Below are 18,784 nucleotides of genomic sequence, written 5' to 3' on the forward strand. Positions count from 1 at the left end.
GCCGCCGCCGCGCAGGCCGAGGCCGAGGCCGAGCCGGGCAGCGCCGCCTGCAGGCCACGCGCCGCCTCGCCGCCACCGCCGCCACGGCCCGGCCCCGCGGCGCAGCGCCCCCTGCCGGCGGCTCTGGCGCGGGGAGCAGGCGCGACGGGGGGCGGAGTCGGCCCCGCCCCGCCCCGCCCCGCGCGAACGGTCGCCGCTTTGTGAGGTGGCTCCACCGCCCAGGAAGAGCGGGGGCCGGAGCGTGCGTCAGGGGGCGGTGCTCGGCCGCGCGGACACGCCCCCAGCCTGGGCCACGCCCCCAGCCCGGCGCGGCTCGACGGCCGCGCTGTGTAAGGCGGTGCGGGTGCGGACGACCGGGGGTGGCGGGGAGGGGCGGGAGCGCGCGTTAGGGGGCGGGGCTAGGCCTCGCGGACACGCCCCGGGCCCCGCCCCGCGCCAACGGCCGCGCTTTGTGAGGCGGCTCCCCGGCCCGGGGAACGGCGGGGGCGGGTCTGACGCCCGCCGGCGTCCACACGCCCCTGAGGCTGGGCTCCGCCCCTGGCCCCGCCCGGCTTTGTGAGGCGGCACGCGGAGGGGCGGGGCCTCGTCGCAGCTGGGCCCCGCCCCTATCCCGGCCCTGCTCCCGCCCACAGGGCCTCGCTTTGTGAGGCACCTGGCTCTCCAGGAGGGCCGGCGTGAGGGGCGGGGCCAGGATTAGGGACACGCCCCGCCGTGGCCACGCCCCCAGCCCGCCGGGCTGGGAAAGCAGTTTGCGGTGGGGCTCGGCCTCTCGCAGGGCGTGAACAGCCTGTGGGAAAGCCCTCTCCCCGGCGGTCCACCGCGCCTTGTCTCTTCCCGATCGTCTCCGTCCCCTTCCCACAGCGCCCTCCTCCTCCATCCTCGGCCCTTCACGGTCTCCTCCCCCACAAAATATTCTTGGACCCCTCCCTTAGCCCCTTCCCTCCCCCAGTTACTCTCCCTTCCCCCAGTGATGGCTGGCCAGTGAACCCAGCAGAGCATCCACACACATCTTCCCTCCAAGTCCCCCCTCCACTGCTCCAGGGCCCCACTCCGTTTTGGGGGACCCAGAGAGGCTTGCGGCCTCTTCCCATCTTGCCCAGCTCGCGCCCTTCCCTGGACCTACTCATTCTCCCCGTGTCCCTCTGCCCCATCCTCATCAGTCCACCTCCTCTACCCACCAGTGCAAGGACTTGAGCAGAGACTCCGCGTGGCACTGCCCCCTCCCCGCACCCCCATGGGCCTCCCCACACACCACCCTGACTGCATGCATTTGAGGGGTACTCCCCCTCCCCCCAGGCATCGGGTGATTGGACCCCAGAGATCCCGGGCTTGAAGGATTACACTCCACAGACGCCTTGGAAAGAGCTCAACACGCGTTATAATTAATAACTTAGGCATGCCAGCAGGGCAGACACTCAGAACATACCCTGGGTACCCCATGATCCAAAAACCCAGTCGGGTTGGCCCAGTCAGGTGTGGCTGGAAGATGGGGGGAATCAGAGGGGTGTGTGCAGAGCTCAGACCTCTTGTGGCCCAGCTGGGGGCCAGAGGGTTCCTAACGTCTCTTTCCCTGGAGGTCTGAGAAGCTGGGAATCCAAAAGGAAGCTTCCTGCTTTCCATCCAGGCTCCAGGCCAATGCCCGCGCCCCCTCTCCCACTCCTGCTCCTCTGTGAGGTAGGTGCCAAGGCCAGGGGCCCCCTTCGTCTCCTCTGTTCAATTCCCTGAGAGAGAGACAGCCAGGCCCCCGAAGTAGCTGGAGGGACCTCTGGCCCCACGCACCCGGCCAGCTCAAGGGAGAGGGCTGAATGGGGGGCGCACGGACACAGAGAGAGGGGCCCCCGATCCTCGGCCTCACGGGGAGACCCGGAAAGTGCTGAATTCCGGGGGCTCAGGCGAGGATGGTGTGCAGGTGGGCCTCTTCCGGGACTCGGAACTGCCAGGTGTCACAGCGGAGCCTGAGTGAGCATCCGTGGTGGCCGTGTCTCCTTCCAAAGTCATTTTCTTTGTTTGGGGAAGAAAAATAGAGAACCGCGTGATTTCAGGATCTCGGGCTTCCCCATGTTCTGAGACTCCCCCAGTCCCTCAGGTCTCATCTCACCCCCCCCCCACACACACACAGGCACCTCACAGCTTCAGGACCCTGGTCCTGCCTTCTGCCCTCCTGCCTTCCTCTCTGCTGAACAGGGGACCAGGCACCCCGGGTTCAAGTCCCAGCTCCACCTCGTCCTACTGGTGTGACCTCAGCAAAGGAAGATTCGCCCTGAGCTAATATCCATTGCCAATCTTCCTCTTTTTTTTTTTTTTTTTTTGCTGAGGAAGATTAGCCCTGAGCTAACATCTGTGCCAGTCTTCCACTATTTTGTATGTGGGTCACCGCCACGGCATGGCTGACGACTGGTGTAGGTCCATGCCCAGGATCTGAACCTGCCAACCTGGGCTGCCAAAGCGGAGTGTACAAACTTAATCACTAGGCCATGGGGCCGGCCCCTGTCAGCTGCTTCATTTCTGATATTTCAGCCAACAGGATAGCTTTCTGATGCTTCAGAAAGAAACTAGAATTGAAAGCAAGGGCTCTGACAGATATTTCTACACCCGTGTTCACAGCAGCATGATTCACAATAGCCAAAAGGTGGAAGCAACCTAAGTGTCCATTGACGGATGACCGTGGTGTATCCAGACAATGGAATATTATTCAGCCATAAAAAGGGGTGAAATTCTGACACAGCCACAACATGGATGAACCTTGAAGACACTATGCTCAGTGAAATAACCCAGACGCAAAAAGGATGAACATTGTGTGGCATCATTTCTCTATAAAATGTCCAAAATAGGCAAATCCGTAGAGACAGAGAGTAGAATGGCGGGTGCCAGGGGCTGGGGAGGGGGATAGGGAGTTAGTGTTTAACGGGGACAGAGTTTCAGTTTGGAACATGGAAATGTTCTGGGGATGGATGGTGGTGATGGTTGCACAACCATGTGAATGTGCTTAATGCCACTGAACTTAAAAATGGCTGAAATGGTAAATTTTATGTATATTTTACCACAATAAAAAAAAGAAACTAGAAAAGATCACTAGAATTTACTGTTAAGGAAAAGAAGCACTGTGCATAACAGTGTGGATAGCATGCTATCATTTGTGTTAAAAGTGTGAGCATACGGGCTGGCCCCGCGGCATAGCGGTTACATTCGTGCACTCCACTTTGGCAGCCCAGGTTCGTGGGTTCAGATCCGGGGGTGTGGACCTACACCACTCATCAGCCACGCTGTGGCAGCGACCCACATACAAAATAGAGGAAGATGGGCACAGATGTTAGCTCAGGGCCAATCTTCCTCACCAAAAAAAAAAAAAAAAACCCTGAAAAATCACCAGGCTGTGCCTTGAGCAGTGTGGCTTCTCAAGGAAAGTTTTAGAACTTGCCCTACCTGCTGGGTTTTTCTTAACAGCTCAGGATTTGTTCCCAGAGCTGGGACCTCAGAGGGCTGAGCCGGCCAGTGCCAAGGTCCTTCCTTCCCACCATCTGTGTACCAGGGACAGGGGGCCAGTTTAAACTTCCCTGCTCCTCTGCTGAACTCCAGACTCATCCGCTCTTGGGCATCACCGGGTGACAGGGCCGCTCTCTTGTCCCTCCAAGCCCGCCCCTCTCCAGGACTCTCCCACACCTCCTCCTCCTCCCTCCACCCACTCGTCCAATCCAAAATCAGTGCATTGGTTCCCCTCCGCTGAATCCAGCTGACCTGCATCCGTTCGTTTCTTCCACCTCCGCTGCCAACACACTAGTCCAGACCACCCATCACTTCGCGAGCCCGGAGGCAGCCGCCTCCGCCGCGGTCCCGCGGCGCCAGTCCGTCCACGCCCCCCCAGTCTATCCTCCCTGCAGCCGCCAGAGGGCGCCCGTGAGCAGCGGACTCGGGTCCCCTCCCTCCGCTGCTCCGAACCCTCCGTGGCTCCCACCTCATTTGGGGTAAAAGTTGAAGTTCTCCGCGGGGCCCCCCTCGGCTCCTCACTCCGCTCCACCTCAGCTATACTGGGCCGAACCAAGAACGCGTCCCGAGCCTGGATCAACCTTCCGTAGCTACCTCCTGTTTGTCGCCCATCTCCGGGACGTCCTGGATCTCCCACCTAAGTGAGAAGCCAGCTTCCCGGCCTCTCCTCCCCCCCTAGTCTGTCTCCCCGCGTAGAAATCAGAGCTCCGAGGGAGTAAGGGCCTCGTCTTGTTCTTGTCCAGACGCCCAGAAAGGGTGTGTTGAACCTGTCCAACCCTCCCCCCCATCATGGTGCCCCAAGCCGACCGACTGCACCCTAGGCTCCCTAATGGCAGTCTGGCAGCGTCCAGTTGTCCAAATGGGACCTCTGAGGCCACCTTGAGTGGGCCACCTGTACCCCTCTCTGCGTGGAGAGGAGCTGGCTGGATAGTTCCTTGGCCCATGGTCTCCATGGCTCAGATATCCCTAACTTAGTAAAAAAATTATAATAAAGTACAAACCCCAAGTCCACCCCACGATGCAGCTGTGCAGAGGAATCTCAGAGACCCAGGTTCAAATCCCAGCCCAGACACTGCGTGCTCAGGGTGGGGGGGGCAACGCCCCTTGCTAGGGGTGGGGGGCGTGGTGAGACCCTCACCCCGGAAGAGAAATGCACAACGGGACATTTAAGCTCACATGCCTGAAACTGAACACAAAAGTTGGCTTTTCTTTATACCAGGAGGGGACCACTGTGCGCATCAGACTGTCACAAGGCTCCACGACCCCACAGAAGCCACCAGGTCGCCCCGAGTCCCCTGTCGCCATTCTGAGGGGCCGGCCTGAGTACAAAGGCAGCGCTGACCCCGACAGCAAGCACCCCGAGGGGGGGGTCTGCCCAGTGCCACACGAAGGCCTGGACACCGTGACCACCTCCAACGCCCCGGGACTCTTCAGTGCCAATTCTCAGCTCACAGACCATCCCCGCTCAGCGATTCTGGGCTTTTCCCAGGGCCCCGACGCCCAGAGACAACAGGTCGACCCCGCGCGGAGGTGGTCCCGTCTTCCCCCGGTTAGGACAGTCAGCAGAAAACCGGGACCAAGAAACGGAACGACTTACCGACGACATGGTGAACAGGGAGTTATCGAAGGACATGTCTGGAACAGAGAGGGGACAAGCAGGACTGGGGTCAGTTCAGATGCCCCGCGCACCACCCTGCCCCGAGCCCACAGGCCCCGAGGCGCCCGTGAGGAAGGGTGTGGGGTCCGTTTCCCAGCAGCCTGCGTGCCCCCTTCCAGCCCATTCTGCAGGGAGAGCTGCGCACAGCTGCAAACTGAACCGTGTCCCCCTTCTGCTCAGCGCCCTCCTTCAGGAAAGGGGCGCCTCCGGAAAACGGGGGCCTCGTCCCAACTCGCGCTTTCTGGAACACCTCTCAGCTCCTCCACCGCCCCAGGCTCTCTCCCAATCGCCCACTCTTCACCCAGCGACCCCCTGCTCCTCCTGCAGCTCTCTGCTTAACCATCACCTTCCCCGGGGACCACCCTCCCAGCCCCAGACAGGGTCCAGCGCCATGGGCCGTTTCCCCACTGGAGTAGGGGGCCTTGGGGCAAAGACCACCTCTGCCTTGGTCATCGCGAGAACTCCCCACCCCGCACAGCCCCCAGATCTTAGCATACAGTAGGTGCTCAACAAACGTGTGAGACAGCGAAAGGACAGAGAACCGAGTTCCTGCATTCCCCTCCGCGAGCACCGCACAGCCCGGACTGGCGGCCTCCCTCTCGCCCCCTGGCGGAAGCCTGCAGAACGACACGTGCTGGACCACAGGCGGGGCGCCCCCTGAGGAGGGGCCGGGGGCCGTGGGCGCACCCAGCGCCCGGGGGGACACGACAAGGGAGGCAACGGGAGGAGGGTGCGTTCTTGACCCTCGGGGAAGTGAGCAGCCGCAGAAGAGCTTCAGTAGCGAGTAATGAGACCCCAAAGCGTTTTGAGGCCGTGACCCCCCCCCCCCCCCGCGGGGGGCAGGAGCCAGGAGCAGACACGCACCTGTGGTGGGGAAGTTAATGTGGGCCCAGCAGGATTCTCGCTCTCTGTAAGGGATGTGGGGGAAACTGATGAATCGCCCATTGCCCGTCCCAGGGAAGCCCTGGCCCTAAACTTGGCCTCGGCTCCCCACCCTCCCTCGCATCCTCCCTGAACCCCCTCCGATGCAAATTCTCTCGCAGGAGCCCCACAGCCAGGGGAAGTCGGGGTTCAGTCCCCAGGGCTGCTGCTAGCTCTCTGCTACCAGACAACAGGGTGCCCACCCATCTTTCAGAGGGAGAAGCCGAGGCTGGGGCCAGTTGGGACACCCTGATGCCCAGGAACCAGGGCCACCGCCTACAGGCTGCAAGTTGGGCACTGCACAACCCCAGGGGGCGCCACTCTCCTCCACCCACTGTGGATTTCTCGAGCAATTACGACCATTTTGGGCAGCTGGCGGTAAAGGGATGAGAGGAAGGCTCCGCCACTTGCTCCCGGTGTGACTGAGTGCTGAGCCTCAGTCTCCTCGCCTGTAAGATGGGGCTATTCATAGTGCCTGCTTCCCGGGCTGCTGTGAGGATAACCAGAGCCCCGGCTTCAGAGCGTCCTAGCGCAGCGCCCCGCACACCATAGGCGCCCCATAAATGGCGCCTGTTCCTATTAAGCGGCCCTCCCACCAGAGGGCGCTGTTCGGCGGAGCGCCCACCAGCCGGGAAGCGCCCTCCTGTCGCCGGATCGCGCCCACTCTTAGGGACTTTAAGCCCCATCAGAAACTCCTGCGCTGGGACTATTTCTACCCCCAAAACCACCCTCTGACGGTCTCCAGGGACAGTCTCACCTTTTCTTCTGCAAATTTTTGGCTTTAACTGGGAAGAAAAAACAAATAAGCATTTGTTACATTTTGGTCCTGGTTGCAAAAAGCCAAGAAACCAAACGCCCCCCTCATATATTTGCCACCCCACCTTGCCTCCGCCCTGGAAGATTCTCCCACTCAACAGGACAGCTACTGCGAACACTCCCCCCACCCCAATTACATGAGTAATGTGTGGGGGTAAAAACTTCCAACAAGGTGCAAGCATGTAAAATTGTTTTTTTAATTATATGTGTTAATTATATAATTATTATATTTATATAATTATATACTTATATTTAATTATAAGTATATAATTATATAATTAATAATTATATAATAAATTATATAATTGATAATAAATATATAATTAATATAATAATTATATAATATATAATTGTATAATTAATTAATTATATTAATTTCAGGGGCTGGGGAGGGGGATGGGGAGTTAGTGATTAATGGGCACAGAGTTTCAGTTTGGGAAGATGAGAAAGTTCTGGAGAGGGATGGTGGGGATGGTTGCACAGCAATGTGACTGTACTTAGGGCTGCTGAACTGGACACCTAAAAAGAGTTAAAATGGCCAATTTTATATTGTGTATATTTTACCACAATAAAAAATATCTCTTTCAATTTCCCCTGCCCACCACCATCATGGTGCTTCTGGAGGGTTCTTTGCTGCTAAGTTTTGTGCCTCCATGCTCCTGAAAAATGGGCATGATTGGCGGCCGGCCCTGTCGCCTAGTGGTTAAGTTCATGTGCTCGGCTTTGGCGGCCTGGGGCACCCCGGGTTCCCAGGTTCGGATCCCGGGTGCAGCCCTACACCACTAGTCAGCCATGCTGTGGCAGCGACCCACATAAAATAGAGGAAGATTGGCACAGATGTTAGCTCAGGGCAGATCTTCCTCAGCAAAAAAAAAGAGGTGGGAGTGCATTTACACGTTCCAGGGTTGCACACTGGCAGCCCGCGGGCTGTGCTTTCTCTGCCTGCTGTTACCTTTCCGGACCACCACGGCAATGGTCACCAGCCCAGCAAGGAGGAGGAGGGCTCCCACCAGGCTCAAGGAGAGCACCAGGATGCTAGAGGACGCTGGAGAAAAGTGGGAAAAGAGAGAGTGGACAGGTCATGGAGGTGTGTGTTGAGGGGACAGGCAGGAGGTGGGACACTTGTCCTTCCTCCAGGTTACCTGTGGGGAGCCAGCCCTCCTCCCATGCCCCCCAACCATTTGGCTTGGGTGTAGCTACACCCTGAGGATCTAGCAAACTTGGTGTCTGGCCAATTAGCATATTCCCTCCCCCAGCCACCGCGATTGGCTCAGGGATGGGCATATGGCCCAAGCTGAGCCAATGAGAGCTAATTCTGGGACTTTGGTTAGACCACTGGGAACAGAGGTTTATTCCTCTGGCCAGCATTACAAAGCTGCACGGATATACATCTGAAGCTGCTGGGCACAATTTTGACACCATGAGAGGAGGGGCTGCCTGAGAATAAGATATGGAAGAAAGCCGAGCTGAGACGTGGCAAATAATTCCTGACATCTTTGAGCACCTGGATCCAGCCATGCCTGAAGTCAGTACTATCAAGTGACTTTAGTTCAGTAAACCAACAAATCCCCTTTTGTTGCTGAAGCCAGTTTAAGTCAAGTTTTTAGTTACTTGCAGCCTGAAGAGTTCCGCTCGCTTGAGCCTGGGCACCAGGGGGTCAGATGACATCCACCCCCAGCCACACAGGGGACCCTGAGGCCCATGCAGAGGTCAGCCACAGAAGCATGAAGCCACAGCTCCAGAGTTGACTTCTCTGCCGAAGTTTCGGCTGCCCCACCCTGGAGAGAGAGGGGATCTCTCAGGGGAGCCAGGAGGAGATTCCGTGACCCTAGTGGAGTTCAGGAGCTAAGCCAGGAGGCAGGAGAGACACACTTGGTATTCTCACAATGTTAACACTTGTTCATTCATTCAGCGGGGGCTGAATTCAGGAGAGGTGTTGTCACCTCCCTGCTCTGAGACCACAGGACCCAGGTGGGAGAAGGGGCCCTTTGATAGTGGAGCTCGAGGACACAGAGACTGTTTTGTCATCACAACGGGCCTCTGCTGGCAACAAAGCGCTCTGTGCAGCTGGAAAATTCTGATCGATGGTGACACAGAGGCTCTACCTGGAGGCTCCCCCTTCCCTTGATCCAGAGCCTACGCCCAGCCCCCTGCCCTGCCTGACCCTTCTCGCCACCTCCCTGCCCTCATCTCCCCCCACTTTCCTCCTTGCTCACTATTCTTCAGCCGTTTGGGGCACCTCCATGTTCCTCAAACACCCCAGGTGTGCTCCAGCCCCAGGGCCTTTGCATGTCCTTCTTCCTTTGCCTGGAACACTTCTGCCCCAGACCCCATATGCCTAGCTCCTCATCATTCAGGTCTTTGCTCTAATGTCACCTCCTCAGAGAGGCCATCCCTGCCCAGTCTCCTCTGTATTTAAAATGACACCCTTTACCAGGCTGTATTTCATCCACTTTACTTGTCCCCTGCTGGCAGACTGAATATTTATCAGACTCCTCGTTTATCGTCTGTGCCCATCCCCTTGGAATGTCAGGTGTGAGAGGGCAGGAACATTGTCTGTTCCGTTTGCTGCTGAATCTGCGGTGCCTAGCTGGTGCCCATGGATGTTATGTGGCTGGGAGGGGAGGGTGCAGCCATGGGGAGGTTTAATGCCTGGACTCTGGAAGCCAGGGGAATCTCAGCTCTGCCACCTGCCAGCTGGGTGACCTGAGCACGTCCCTTCATCGCTTGAGCCTCAGTTTCCTCATCTGCAAAATGGGGAGACTTGCTGTACCCATCGCACCGGGTGACTGTGATGATTAAACGAGGAAAGATCTGGCTCGTCCTGCGACGACTTCCAGGTGGAGGGAACAGCACATGCGAAGGCTCAGTGGTGAGGAAATGGAGCTCCGGGCAGTGAGGGCCCGTGGGCAGGTCTTACCTGGGGAGACGTGCAAGGTCTCGCTCGTTTCCGACAGCTGGGGCCGCATATCTTCACCCAGCACGCCATACTGGCAGCGGAATATTTCCCCGTGAGCTTCCTTGCCACCGTCACTCACGTTGAAGGTGACCCTGAGCTGGTCCGCGGGGGCCTGCAGGAGCTGGACCTTACGCTCCCCTTGATACAATGTGAAATTGGCCCCTGGGTAGCCCGAGGGGGCCTCGCACTGGATGTAGATGGGGTCCTCTTGGCTGCTGGGGTGTGGGCGCACCAGCAGGATGGACGGCGCCGGGATCGCCAAGGAGCCTGTGAGGCCGAATAAGGGAGGCCGGGTGGGTGGATGATTAGAGCGAGGCCGACCTGGCTGTGTGTCCTCGGGCAAGTGGCTCACCCTCTCTGGGCCTTGATTTTTATGTACCCCACTGCGATGGTGAGAGGATCGAGTGCCTAGCACGTGGTGAGGGGATGCTGTGTAGGAGTCAGTTTATTATAACAGCAGTGGTTATTACATAGCAAAGCAATGATACTCTTATTAGTTCAGTCAACAGCACTGACTATGGCCCAGGTCCTGTTTTAGGTGCTGGGGACAAGCAGTGAATAAGACGGACAGAGAGACAGACATGCCCGCCTCTGGGAGCTGATGTTCTCAAGGACACAAGAAGTCTCAGCACATCAGACAGGGTAATGGGAAGGCTGCATTAGCTGGGGTGGCCACGGAGGGCTTCCCTGAGGAGGTGACATAGGAAGAGCTGGGGAACAGCCTTCTAGGCAGAGGGAACAGCATGGGCAAAGACCCAGAGGATGGAAAAGGTTTGCGGTGTTCAAGGAGGCCGGGGTGGCTGGAAGGGAGGGGCAGGGGAAGAGCAGGAAGAGGGGAGGGCAGAGGGGTCCTGTCTTGTCTCCCAGGCTGGGGTGAGGAATATGGATTTCCAGGTACGGCTTCCTGAAGGAGGGACCAGTGTCTCCCCAGCGGCCCCCAGGCTCCCGAGCAGAGTGGCTCAGGTCAGGTCTACACCAGCCTTCCCAGTCCAGCCTGCCCCCACCCTCCAGCAGTTCCTCCCGCTGCCCCAGCCCTGGAGGCAGGAGCCTGCAGAGGCCGAGTGGGGCTGAGTCATGGGGCGTGGGCCCCACTGTCGCCAGTGGGGTGGCATTTCTGACACCCTGGCCGTGGAGGTGATGAGGAGCCCAACCAGAGGAAGCCACACTCCTGGGCCATTTCCAAGGCTCTGGGGCAAATCTGTCAGGGCTCAGCCTCCTCCAGCCCCCGGAGAGGGCAGCCCCTCACTGGTTTCTGCCCCCAGAGCAGAGGGCAGGGGCGCGGAGGTGGGGGGAGCGGGGCAAGGGGCATCAAGCTCACCAGCTGCAAAAAGCAAGACAGTCCAGGGCATCTCTCCTCCCGCGTTTGGCCGGGAAGTCTGGCTGAGGCCAGTGCAGCGCCTGGCTCCCCGCCAACTCCTCCTGTGAGCCTGAGAAGGGAAAGGAGAACCAGGCTGATTCGAGCTGAGGGTTTCCTCACTGGCAGGAAGTTGCACACACACACACTTGGGCACCAAAAGGGACACTGTGCTGTCCCCACCCCTTCCACAGCCGCGCGGTAGACCCTGGCACCTCTCTGCAGCTGGGTGGCTGTGGTTCTGCAGATGGGAGGGAAAAACGGATGGGATGGTCGGGGGGCAGGGGTGTTTCTTTTTTTTCTCCCCCGGAGGGAACTCCCGGCCATGAGGAAGGGTGAGGACCGTGGGCTGTTTGGGACATCCACACCCAAGACAGTAACTATGGGCCAACCAGTGCTGAAGTTGAAACATATGGGGTGGAGGTTGCTAGGGCTTGTGGTTAGGGCTTCGCCTTTGTGACCTCAGGCAAGACATGGTCCTTCTTTAAGCCTCAGCTTGCTGCTCTGTAGAATGGGGCTAAGAGTAGCATTTATTATATCCCAAGGACTCATGAAGAGCAACGCCTAGTGGGGAATGAATGCTCCCAGTGTGAAGCCACAGAGAAGAAAAGCTTCAGGTTCCATGAGAAAAGCTCATTCCAACCTCAGGGCCTTTGCACATGCTGTCTCCCCTGCCTGGGACACAATTCTATCAACCTGGTGTCAAATCCCATTTTTCATTCAGGTTTCAGCTTAAATATCACTTCTGGGAAATAGTTCTAGATCCCTCTGGACTTAGAAAAATCCCCTTGCTGAATTCTCCCGTGGTGCCTTGTAACTTTCTCATATTGCAATGAGCATGTTTGGATTTTCGAGGAATTTGCCCATTTCATCTAAGTTGTTGAGCTCCCTGGTATAAAGCTGTTCGTATTCCCTTATTATCCTTTTAATGTCTGTAGGATCTGTAGTGATGTCCCCTCTTTCATGTCTGATAATGATAATTTGTGGGTTTTTTTCTCTCTCTCTCTTTTTTTTTTTTTTTGCTGAGGAAGATTAGCCCTGAGCTAACATCTGTGCCAATCTTCCTCATTTTTTGCTTGAGGAAGATGAGCCCTGAGCTAACATCTGTGTCATTCTTTTTCTTTGTTTGTTTATTTGTTTTTGTTTTGTTTTTTGGTGAGGAAGATCGGCCCTGAGCTAACATCTGCCAATCCTCCTCTTTTTGCTAAGGAAGACAGGCCCTGGCCTAACATCCATGCCCATCTTCCTCCACTTTATATGGGATGTCTGCCACAGCATGGCCTGACAAGTGATGCATCTGTGCGCGCTTCGGATCTGAACCAGCAAATCCCGGGCCGCCGCAGCGCGTGCACTTAACCACTTGTGCCACCGGGCTGGCCCCATCATCTGTGCCAATCTTATCTTCCTCTACTTCATACATGGGTCACCCCCACAGCGTGGCTAATGAGTGGTGTAGGTCCACACCTGGGATCTGAACCTGTGAACCTGGGCTGCTGAAGCAGAATGCACCAAACTTAACCACTACGCCACAGGGCTGGTCCCTCTTTCTTTCTTGATTAGTCTTGCTAGGGGTTAATCAGTTTTATTAATCTTCTCAAAGTACCAAATGTTGGCTTTGTTGATTTTCTCTATTTTCGGTTTTCTATTTCTTTGCTTTTGGTCTCATCTTTACTCTTTTCTTTCTTCTAGTTACCTTGCATTTCATTGGCTTTTCTTTTCCTAGCTTCTTAAGGTGGAAGCTTAGATTATTGACTTTAAACCTTTATCTTCTAACACAAGCATTTAAAGCTATACATTTCCCTCTGAGCACTGCTTTAACTGCAGCTCACATTTTGATATATTGGGCTTTGTAACCATTAAGTTAGAAACATTTTCTTTTTTTTTTTTTTTTGGTGAGGAAGATGTACCCTGAGCTAACATCCCTGCCCATCTTCCTCTCTTTTGTATGTGGGACGCCCCACAGCATGGCTTGACAAGCGGTGTGTAGGTCAGTGCCAGGGATCCAAACCGGCGAACCCTGGGCCTCCAAAGCACAGGGCTCAAACTTAACCACTATGCAATCAGGTCGGCCACTATTGATACTTTTCGTATGGCCCAGCATATCTTTTTTTAAAGATTTTATTTATTTATTTATTTTTCCCCCAAAGCCCCAGTAGATAGTTGTATGTCACAGTTGCACATCCTTCTAGTTGCTGTATGTGGGACGTGGCCCCAGCATGGCTGGAGAATCAGTGTGTCGGTGCGCACCCGGGATCTGAACCCGGGCCGCCAGCAGCAGAGCACACGCACTTAACCGCTAAGCCACGGGGCCGGCCCCTGGCCCAGCATATCTTGACCACATTCTAGAAATGAAAGTACACTCTGCAATTGTTTGGTATAATATTCTGCAAATACCAATCAGATTAGGTCAAGGTTGTTCACCGAACACACTTGAACTTTTGGATTCATCCCGCTCTTCCTCCAGGAGGGCAGGGATGGAGTCTGTCTCATCTGCAGTTTCTCAATGCCTGCCACTGTGCTTGGCACACAGCGAACCATAAATATTTCTTTCTTAATTTTTTTAATTGAGGTCATATTGGTTCATAACATTATGTACATTTCAGTTTCCATCATTATATTTCGACTTCTGTACAGACTGCATCGTGCTGACCACCAAAAGTCCAGCTGTCATCCGTCACTGTGCACATGTGCCCCTCTACCCCCTTTCACCCCTTTCCCCCCCACTCCTTTCCCATAAATATTTGTTGATGGTCTGACCTGAAGGCCAAAAAAACATGCATTCAGTCTATTTTTGTGGCTCTATCCTGCATGTGTAGGAGACAGGGTTAAGAGATAATCCTGGATTATTCATTCCACCAACTGTTTCCTGAGTGTCCCCAAGAGCCCAGAACAGTGCTGGGTGTCAGGGTCCCCGTGATGGATGACACAGCTCCTGCCCTCCAGGAGTTCAGAGTTTGGTGAGCGAGTCAGACAAGCAGACGACGAGAGTCCAGTGGTGAAGTGCTGTGATGGAGGCAGCTGGCGAGGGGGCTCGTAACCCAGCTTCAGCAGGGAGGGCTTCCAGGAGGAGGTGATAAAGCCTGAGAAGGAGATGCAGGAAGGGCATTCCAGGTAGAGGAATAATAAGGGCCTTGGGAGTATGTAAGGACTTCATCCTGGGAGCATCTAATATGGTACAGGAATCCATAACCTGGAATTTTGTGTTCAGGAAAACAGCCACACGTAGCTGTCCCGGTCAGCTACCACACAGATGGCGCCCTTAAGAGGCACGACGAGGAGTCAGGGGCAGGGTGAAGGGAAATCAACAAGGGATGGTGACTCCCTGGGGTCTGGGAGCTGGACCAGCCCAGGCCTGAAGATGCCGGGGAGGAAACAGTCCTGGACTTGGAGAGAGCTGAGTCGCAGGCTTCGGTGGAGACACGCAGACCAACAGGGTGGGAGCCAGGAAACGTATATCCAGACCTTCTTCTCCTCCGGCCCTCGGATCTCCTACCAGGGCCGAAGCCAGCTGGATGCGAGAAGAGGCAGCCAAGTTGACCTGAGGTGTAGAGACCAGCATCCCGGGGCACGGAGCCGTGCAGAGAGGGGTAGAGAATGGTTCTGGTGGGGCGAACAGCAGGCCCAGCACACACTCGGAATCTTCCGATTATAATTTCAGGGGCTCCCTCACCTCCAGAAGCCAGTCTGCAAACTCCTCCCCAGGCTGATTCGAGGCCAATGCTACAAAGGGAAGAGGGACCCCATGTGATGGGGCTTGTGTGCTGGCTACTCCCCACCCCATCTCCTTTCTGCCCCTTGAACCCTCTGAGTGCCTTCTGACCTCAGGGCACTGTTCTGTCTGCTTGCCTCCTCTCCCTTCTACTTCAAGCTCGAGCTTCAATGCCGCCTCCTCAGGGAAGCCCTCCCTGATTCCACCCGGGAGAAATGAGCCACCCCCACCTACCACCTAGCATTTACTTCTCAGCGCCTATAACTACCTGAAAGCATCTTAGTGCTGCACTTGCTTGAGTATGGTCCGGCTCCTACACCGGATGACAGCTCCAGGAGGACGTGGACAGTGTCTGTTTTATTCACAGTGTCAGACGCTTATTTTTCTTGAACACTTGGAGAGGGAGAGTGTTTTTGCTTAATGGAGGGAAACAAGAATCACCCAGGCAGCCTCCAGAGTTGAGCACAAGTGGCAGCGTCGGTAGCTCCCAGGGCCCGTCCCTCCATGGAAACCGACGAATCGAGCAAAAGTGGGCTAAGTCTACTTTATCCAAACTCTACAAAACGGCCAAAGGTGAATGCCAGCCAAGCGAACGCTGAATCAGGAAACAGGCAACTCGAACACGTCGGGAAAGGTTTGTCGCGTTCTCTGTGCCCTTCCCTCGTCTCCTCCTCCAGCATGCGGAGGTCTGTGCTCCCAGCATGGGCCCTGGTCCACGGTTCCTGGGGGAGCAGAGCAGCCCTCACTCTGAGTATGGTGTTCATCTGTTCTAACCTGTCTGGGGGCTGCCTGCAGGACTGATTCCAGGTACCCGTCTGTGTGTAACTCAGAATGCATTCCTGCAAAACACCATGAGATAAAGAAGAACGCACAGCTGCCTGGGGCAAAAGAGGACAATGGTAGACATATCAAAAGCTGGGAGGAAAAGTTTCTCTCGGTAATTAGAGCATTCAGAAGCGCTCGTTTTTACTGGGGAGCTTAGAATGCAATATGCATGCCCAGGGCAGGACAAACGCACGGAGAAGACCGAGGACACCCTAGGCTTTCACCTCCAGCTGATTTCCAGGCTTGGTGCAAACAGGAAGCGAAGGCTGAGGCAGAGTTGTAAACGCCCACGTGAGGCGTTGCAGGAGTACCCCAGCTTAGATCTGCAGAGAGTGCCAGGGGATTTTCATCGTTCCTTTTTGCTGTCTTCCTTTTTCTCTCCATAATCTATAAATAACTCTGGGCCGGCCCTGTGGCCGAGCGGTTAAAGGTCTGCGCGCTCTGCTTCGGCGGCCTGGGCATGTGGGTTTTGACCCCGGGTGTGGACCCACTCCACTCATCAGCCACGCTGTGGCAGCGACCCACATACAAAATAGAGGAAGACTGGCATGGATGTTAGCTCAAGGGCAATCTTCCTCAAGCAGAAAAAAAACAAATAAAAAAACAAGGAGGATTGGCAAGGGATGTTAGCTCAGGGCAAATTTTCCTCACCAAAAGCAGAAAAAATATATATATAAATAACTCTTATAACTCAACAACAAAAAGACAAACAACCCAATTTTAAAATGGGCAAAGGACTTGATTAGACATTTCTCCAAAGAAGATATACAAATGGCCATGAAGCACATGAAAAGATGCTCCTTGTTGTTAGGAAAATGGAAATCAAAACCACAATGAGATACCACTGCACACCCCTTAGCATGGCTATAATAAAAAAAAACGGTAACTAACAAGTGCTGATGAGGACGTGGAGAAATTGGAACCCTCATACATGGCTGGTGGGAGTGTAAAACGGTGCAGCTCCTGTGGGAAAGTTAGGCAGCTCCTCAAAAAGTTAAGCATGCAATTACCATATGATCTAGCAATTTCACTACTCGGCATATACCCAAAAGATCTAAAAGCAGATACTCAAACAAAGTCATGTGCTGCATTAACAACGTTTCAGCCAAAGACAGACCACATATATAGGGACGGTGATCCCATAAGATTAGTACCATGTAGCCTAGGTGTGTAGGAGGCTATACCATCTAGGTTTGTGTAAGTAGACTCTATGATGTTCCCACAATGACCAAAAGGCCTCATTTCTCAGAACGTATCTGTCGTTAAGCGATGCACGACTGTACACGCACAAGTTTCTAGCAGCATTATTCATAATAGCCAAAAGGTGGAAACAGCGCAAGTATCCATCAACAGATGAATGGATAAATAAATTGTGGTATATCCATACAGTGGAATACTATTCAGCCATAAAAAAGAATTAAATACTGATACATGCCAAGATGAACCTCAAAAACACTATGCTGAGTGAAGGAAGTCAGACACAAAGGGTCACATATTCCATTTATATGAAATATCCAGAATCAGTAAATCCACAGAGGCAGACTGGTGGTTGCCAGAAGCCAGGGTGAGAGGGGAATGAGGAATAACCACTTAATGGGTACAGGATTTCCTTTTGGGCTGATGAAAATGTTTTGGAAATAGGTTGTAGTGGTTGCACAATATTGTGAATGTACCAAATGCCACTGAGCTGTTCACTTAAAAATGGTTAATTTCATGTAATGTGAATTTCACCTCATTAAAAAAAAAAACATCCGTTAAAAAAAGAATCACCCATTCTCCTCAGCTACTTCAAAATGTCCAAGCAGAGAGTCTGAGAGATAGAAAAACTCGGAGAGAAACGCAATAGCAAGCACCTTACATAAACTTTGACATTAGGAAGTGGTGTTACTTCCCCAAGCTCTCCAAACGCAGCAAAGTGCTGACAGCCACCAGCTGTGTTTGTAGAGTGACTCTCCTGGCCTATCTTTAAAGACTCAAAATTTCCGTCTAAACATTTTTTCTTGTGTTTAAACGGAATCACCAGGCAGAGTCCATTTCTCCAAAGACTTCCTTGCTCATCTGTGCTTCCCGGAGGGAGGTCGCCTCCAAATCCTCCAGGCAAATTGCGGGAGAGGTTAAATGGAGGTCGGTAAACCTGGACTATAACAGATGGCATTTACTGTGGGCCGCGATGTGCCAAGCACGGAAGCAGCACTCTCTCACTTAGTCTTCACAGCAGCCCAAGGAAGTAGGTCGAGCATCATCCCCATTTTACAGGCGAGAAGACCGAGGCCGGCCAGGGTGATGGCCTCAAGCGAAGGGTGGGGCGTGGTTGGAACCAGGCCACGTGGCTCCCAGGCCCGCTCTGTCTTCACCTCTCTTCTCTGCGGACTCGAAGCACCCGGGCTGTCGTTTATCCTACCCTGGGCCACTTCGGTCACTCTGTTTACCCGCTGGCCCCCGAGTTTGAGACCCTTGGGTGCAGATGGGGCCACGCCGCCCTACAGACTCCATGCAAGGAAACCCCAGCGCTTACTACGGGCCAGGCCTCACGTCACTCAGTTCTCATCACTCCCATTTTACAGACGAGGACACTGATAAAGCGATGGTTCTAAAGCGCACACGGAACGACGAGCTGGGCGTCGAACCTGAACCCCGCGCTAACAGGAAACCCTACGGGTCGCGTGCAGGGCCACGCCCACTTTGGATCCGCTCCCCCCACACTGGGCAGCCCAACGGTCGTCGGGCGCGGCGTACTCTGGGAAAAATCGCCGAGAGGAGCCTTAGAAAGACCCGGCCGCTTCCACCTTAGTTGTCTTAACTTTTGCCTGAGAAGAATGCACCACCATCGTACTTATTTTTGTCATTTTCCTCCACCAGCAGTTGATACTAGAAGTGGAGACCTGTGAGAAAAGAGTCTCTAAAAGCTTGGATGTTTTGGGGCGCATCAGGCATTTATTTGGGCAGCTAGACTCTCAGGGGGTCCTTCACGCCAGGCTCTGCTGGTTTCGGACAACGGGCAGACGCGACTGCCAATGAGCTCCGCCCAGTAGCGGAGGGGGCAGGGCTAGCCCTTAAAGG

At 54.8% G+C, this 18,784-nt stretch overlaps 1 protein-coding gene across 1 annotated transcript; it reads right to left on the bottom strand.

Moving 5' to 3' along the window:
• Nucleotides 1-1,360: 1,360 nt before the first annotated feature.
• C30H19orf38 (chromosome 30 C19orf38 homolog) lies at nucleotides 1,361-11,359 on the bottom strand. Its single transcript, XM_058525685.1, has 7 exons — nucleotides 11,155-11,359; nucleotides 9,798-10,103; nucleotides 7,830-7,922; nucleotides 6,819-6,846; nucleotides 6,005-6,048; nucleotides 5,081-5,118; nucleotides 1,361-2,001 (listed from the first exon to the last, which is right to left on the bottom strand). Exons 1-7 carry the CDS (start codon nucleotides 11,183-11,185, stop codon nucleotides 1,852-1,854), a joined length of 690 nt encoding a protein of 229 aa, XP_058381668.1. The 5' UTR covers nucleotides 11,186-11,359; the 3' UTR covers nucleotides 1,361-1,851.
• Nucleotides 11,360-18,784: the final 7,425 nt, after the last annotated feature.

The sequence above is a fragment of the Diceros bicornis genome, chromosome 30 (genome assembly GCF_020826845.1).
Source record: "Diceros bicornis minor isolate mBicDic1 chromosome 30, mDicBic1.mat.cur, whole genome shotgun sequence".
Classification (NCBI taxonomy): Eukaryota; Metazoa; Chordata; class Mammalia; order Perissodactyla; family Rhinocerotidae; genus Diceros; species Diceros bicornis.

Excerpts from the sequence above, each read along its gene's own strand:
- C30H19orf38 (XM_058525685.1), bottom strand. The coding sequence starts at position 11,185 with ATGCCCTGGACTGTCTTGCTTTTTGCAGCTG. Across the intron at positions 5,119-6,004 it reads CATTAACTTCCCCACCACAG|ACATGTCCTTCGATAACTCC; the intron begins GTGCGTGTCTGC and ends TCTCTGTTCCAG. Across the intron at positions 2,002-5,080 it reads CCCTGTTCACCATGTCGTCG|AAAATGACTTTGGAAGGAGA; the intron begins GTAAGTCGTTCC and ends CCCCAAACAAAG.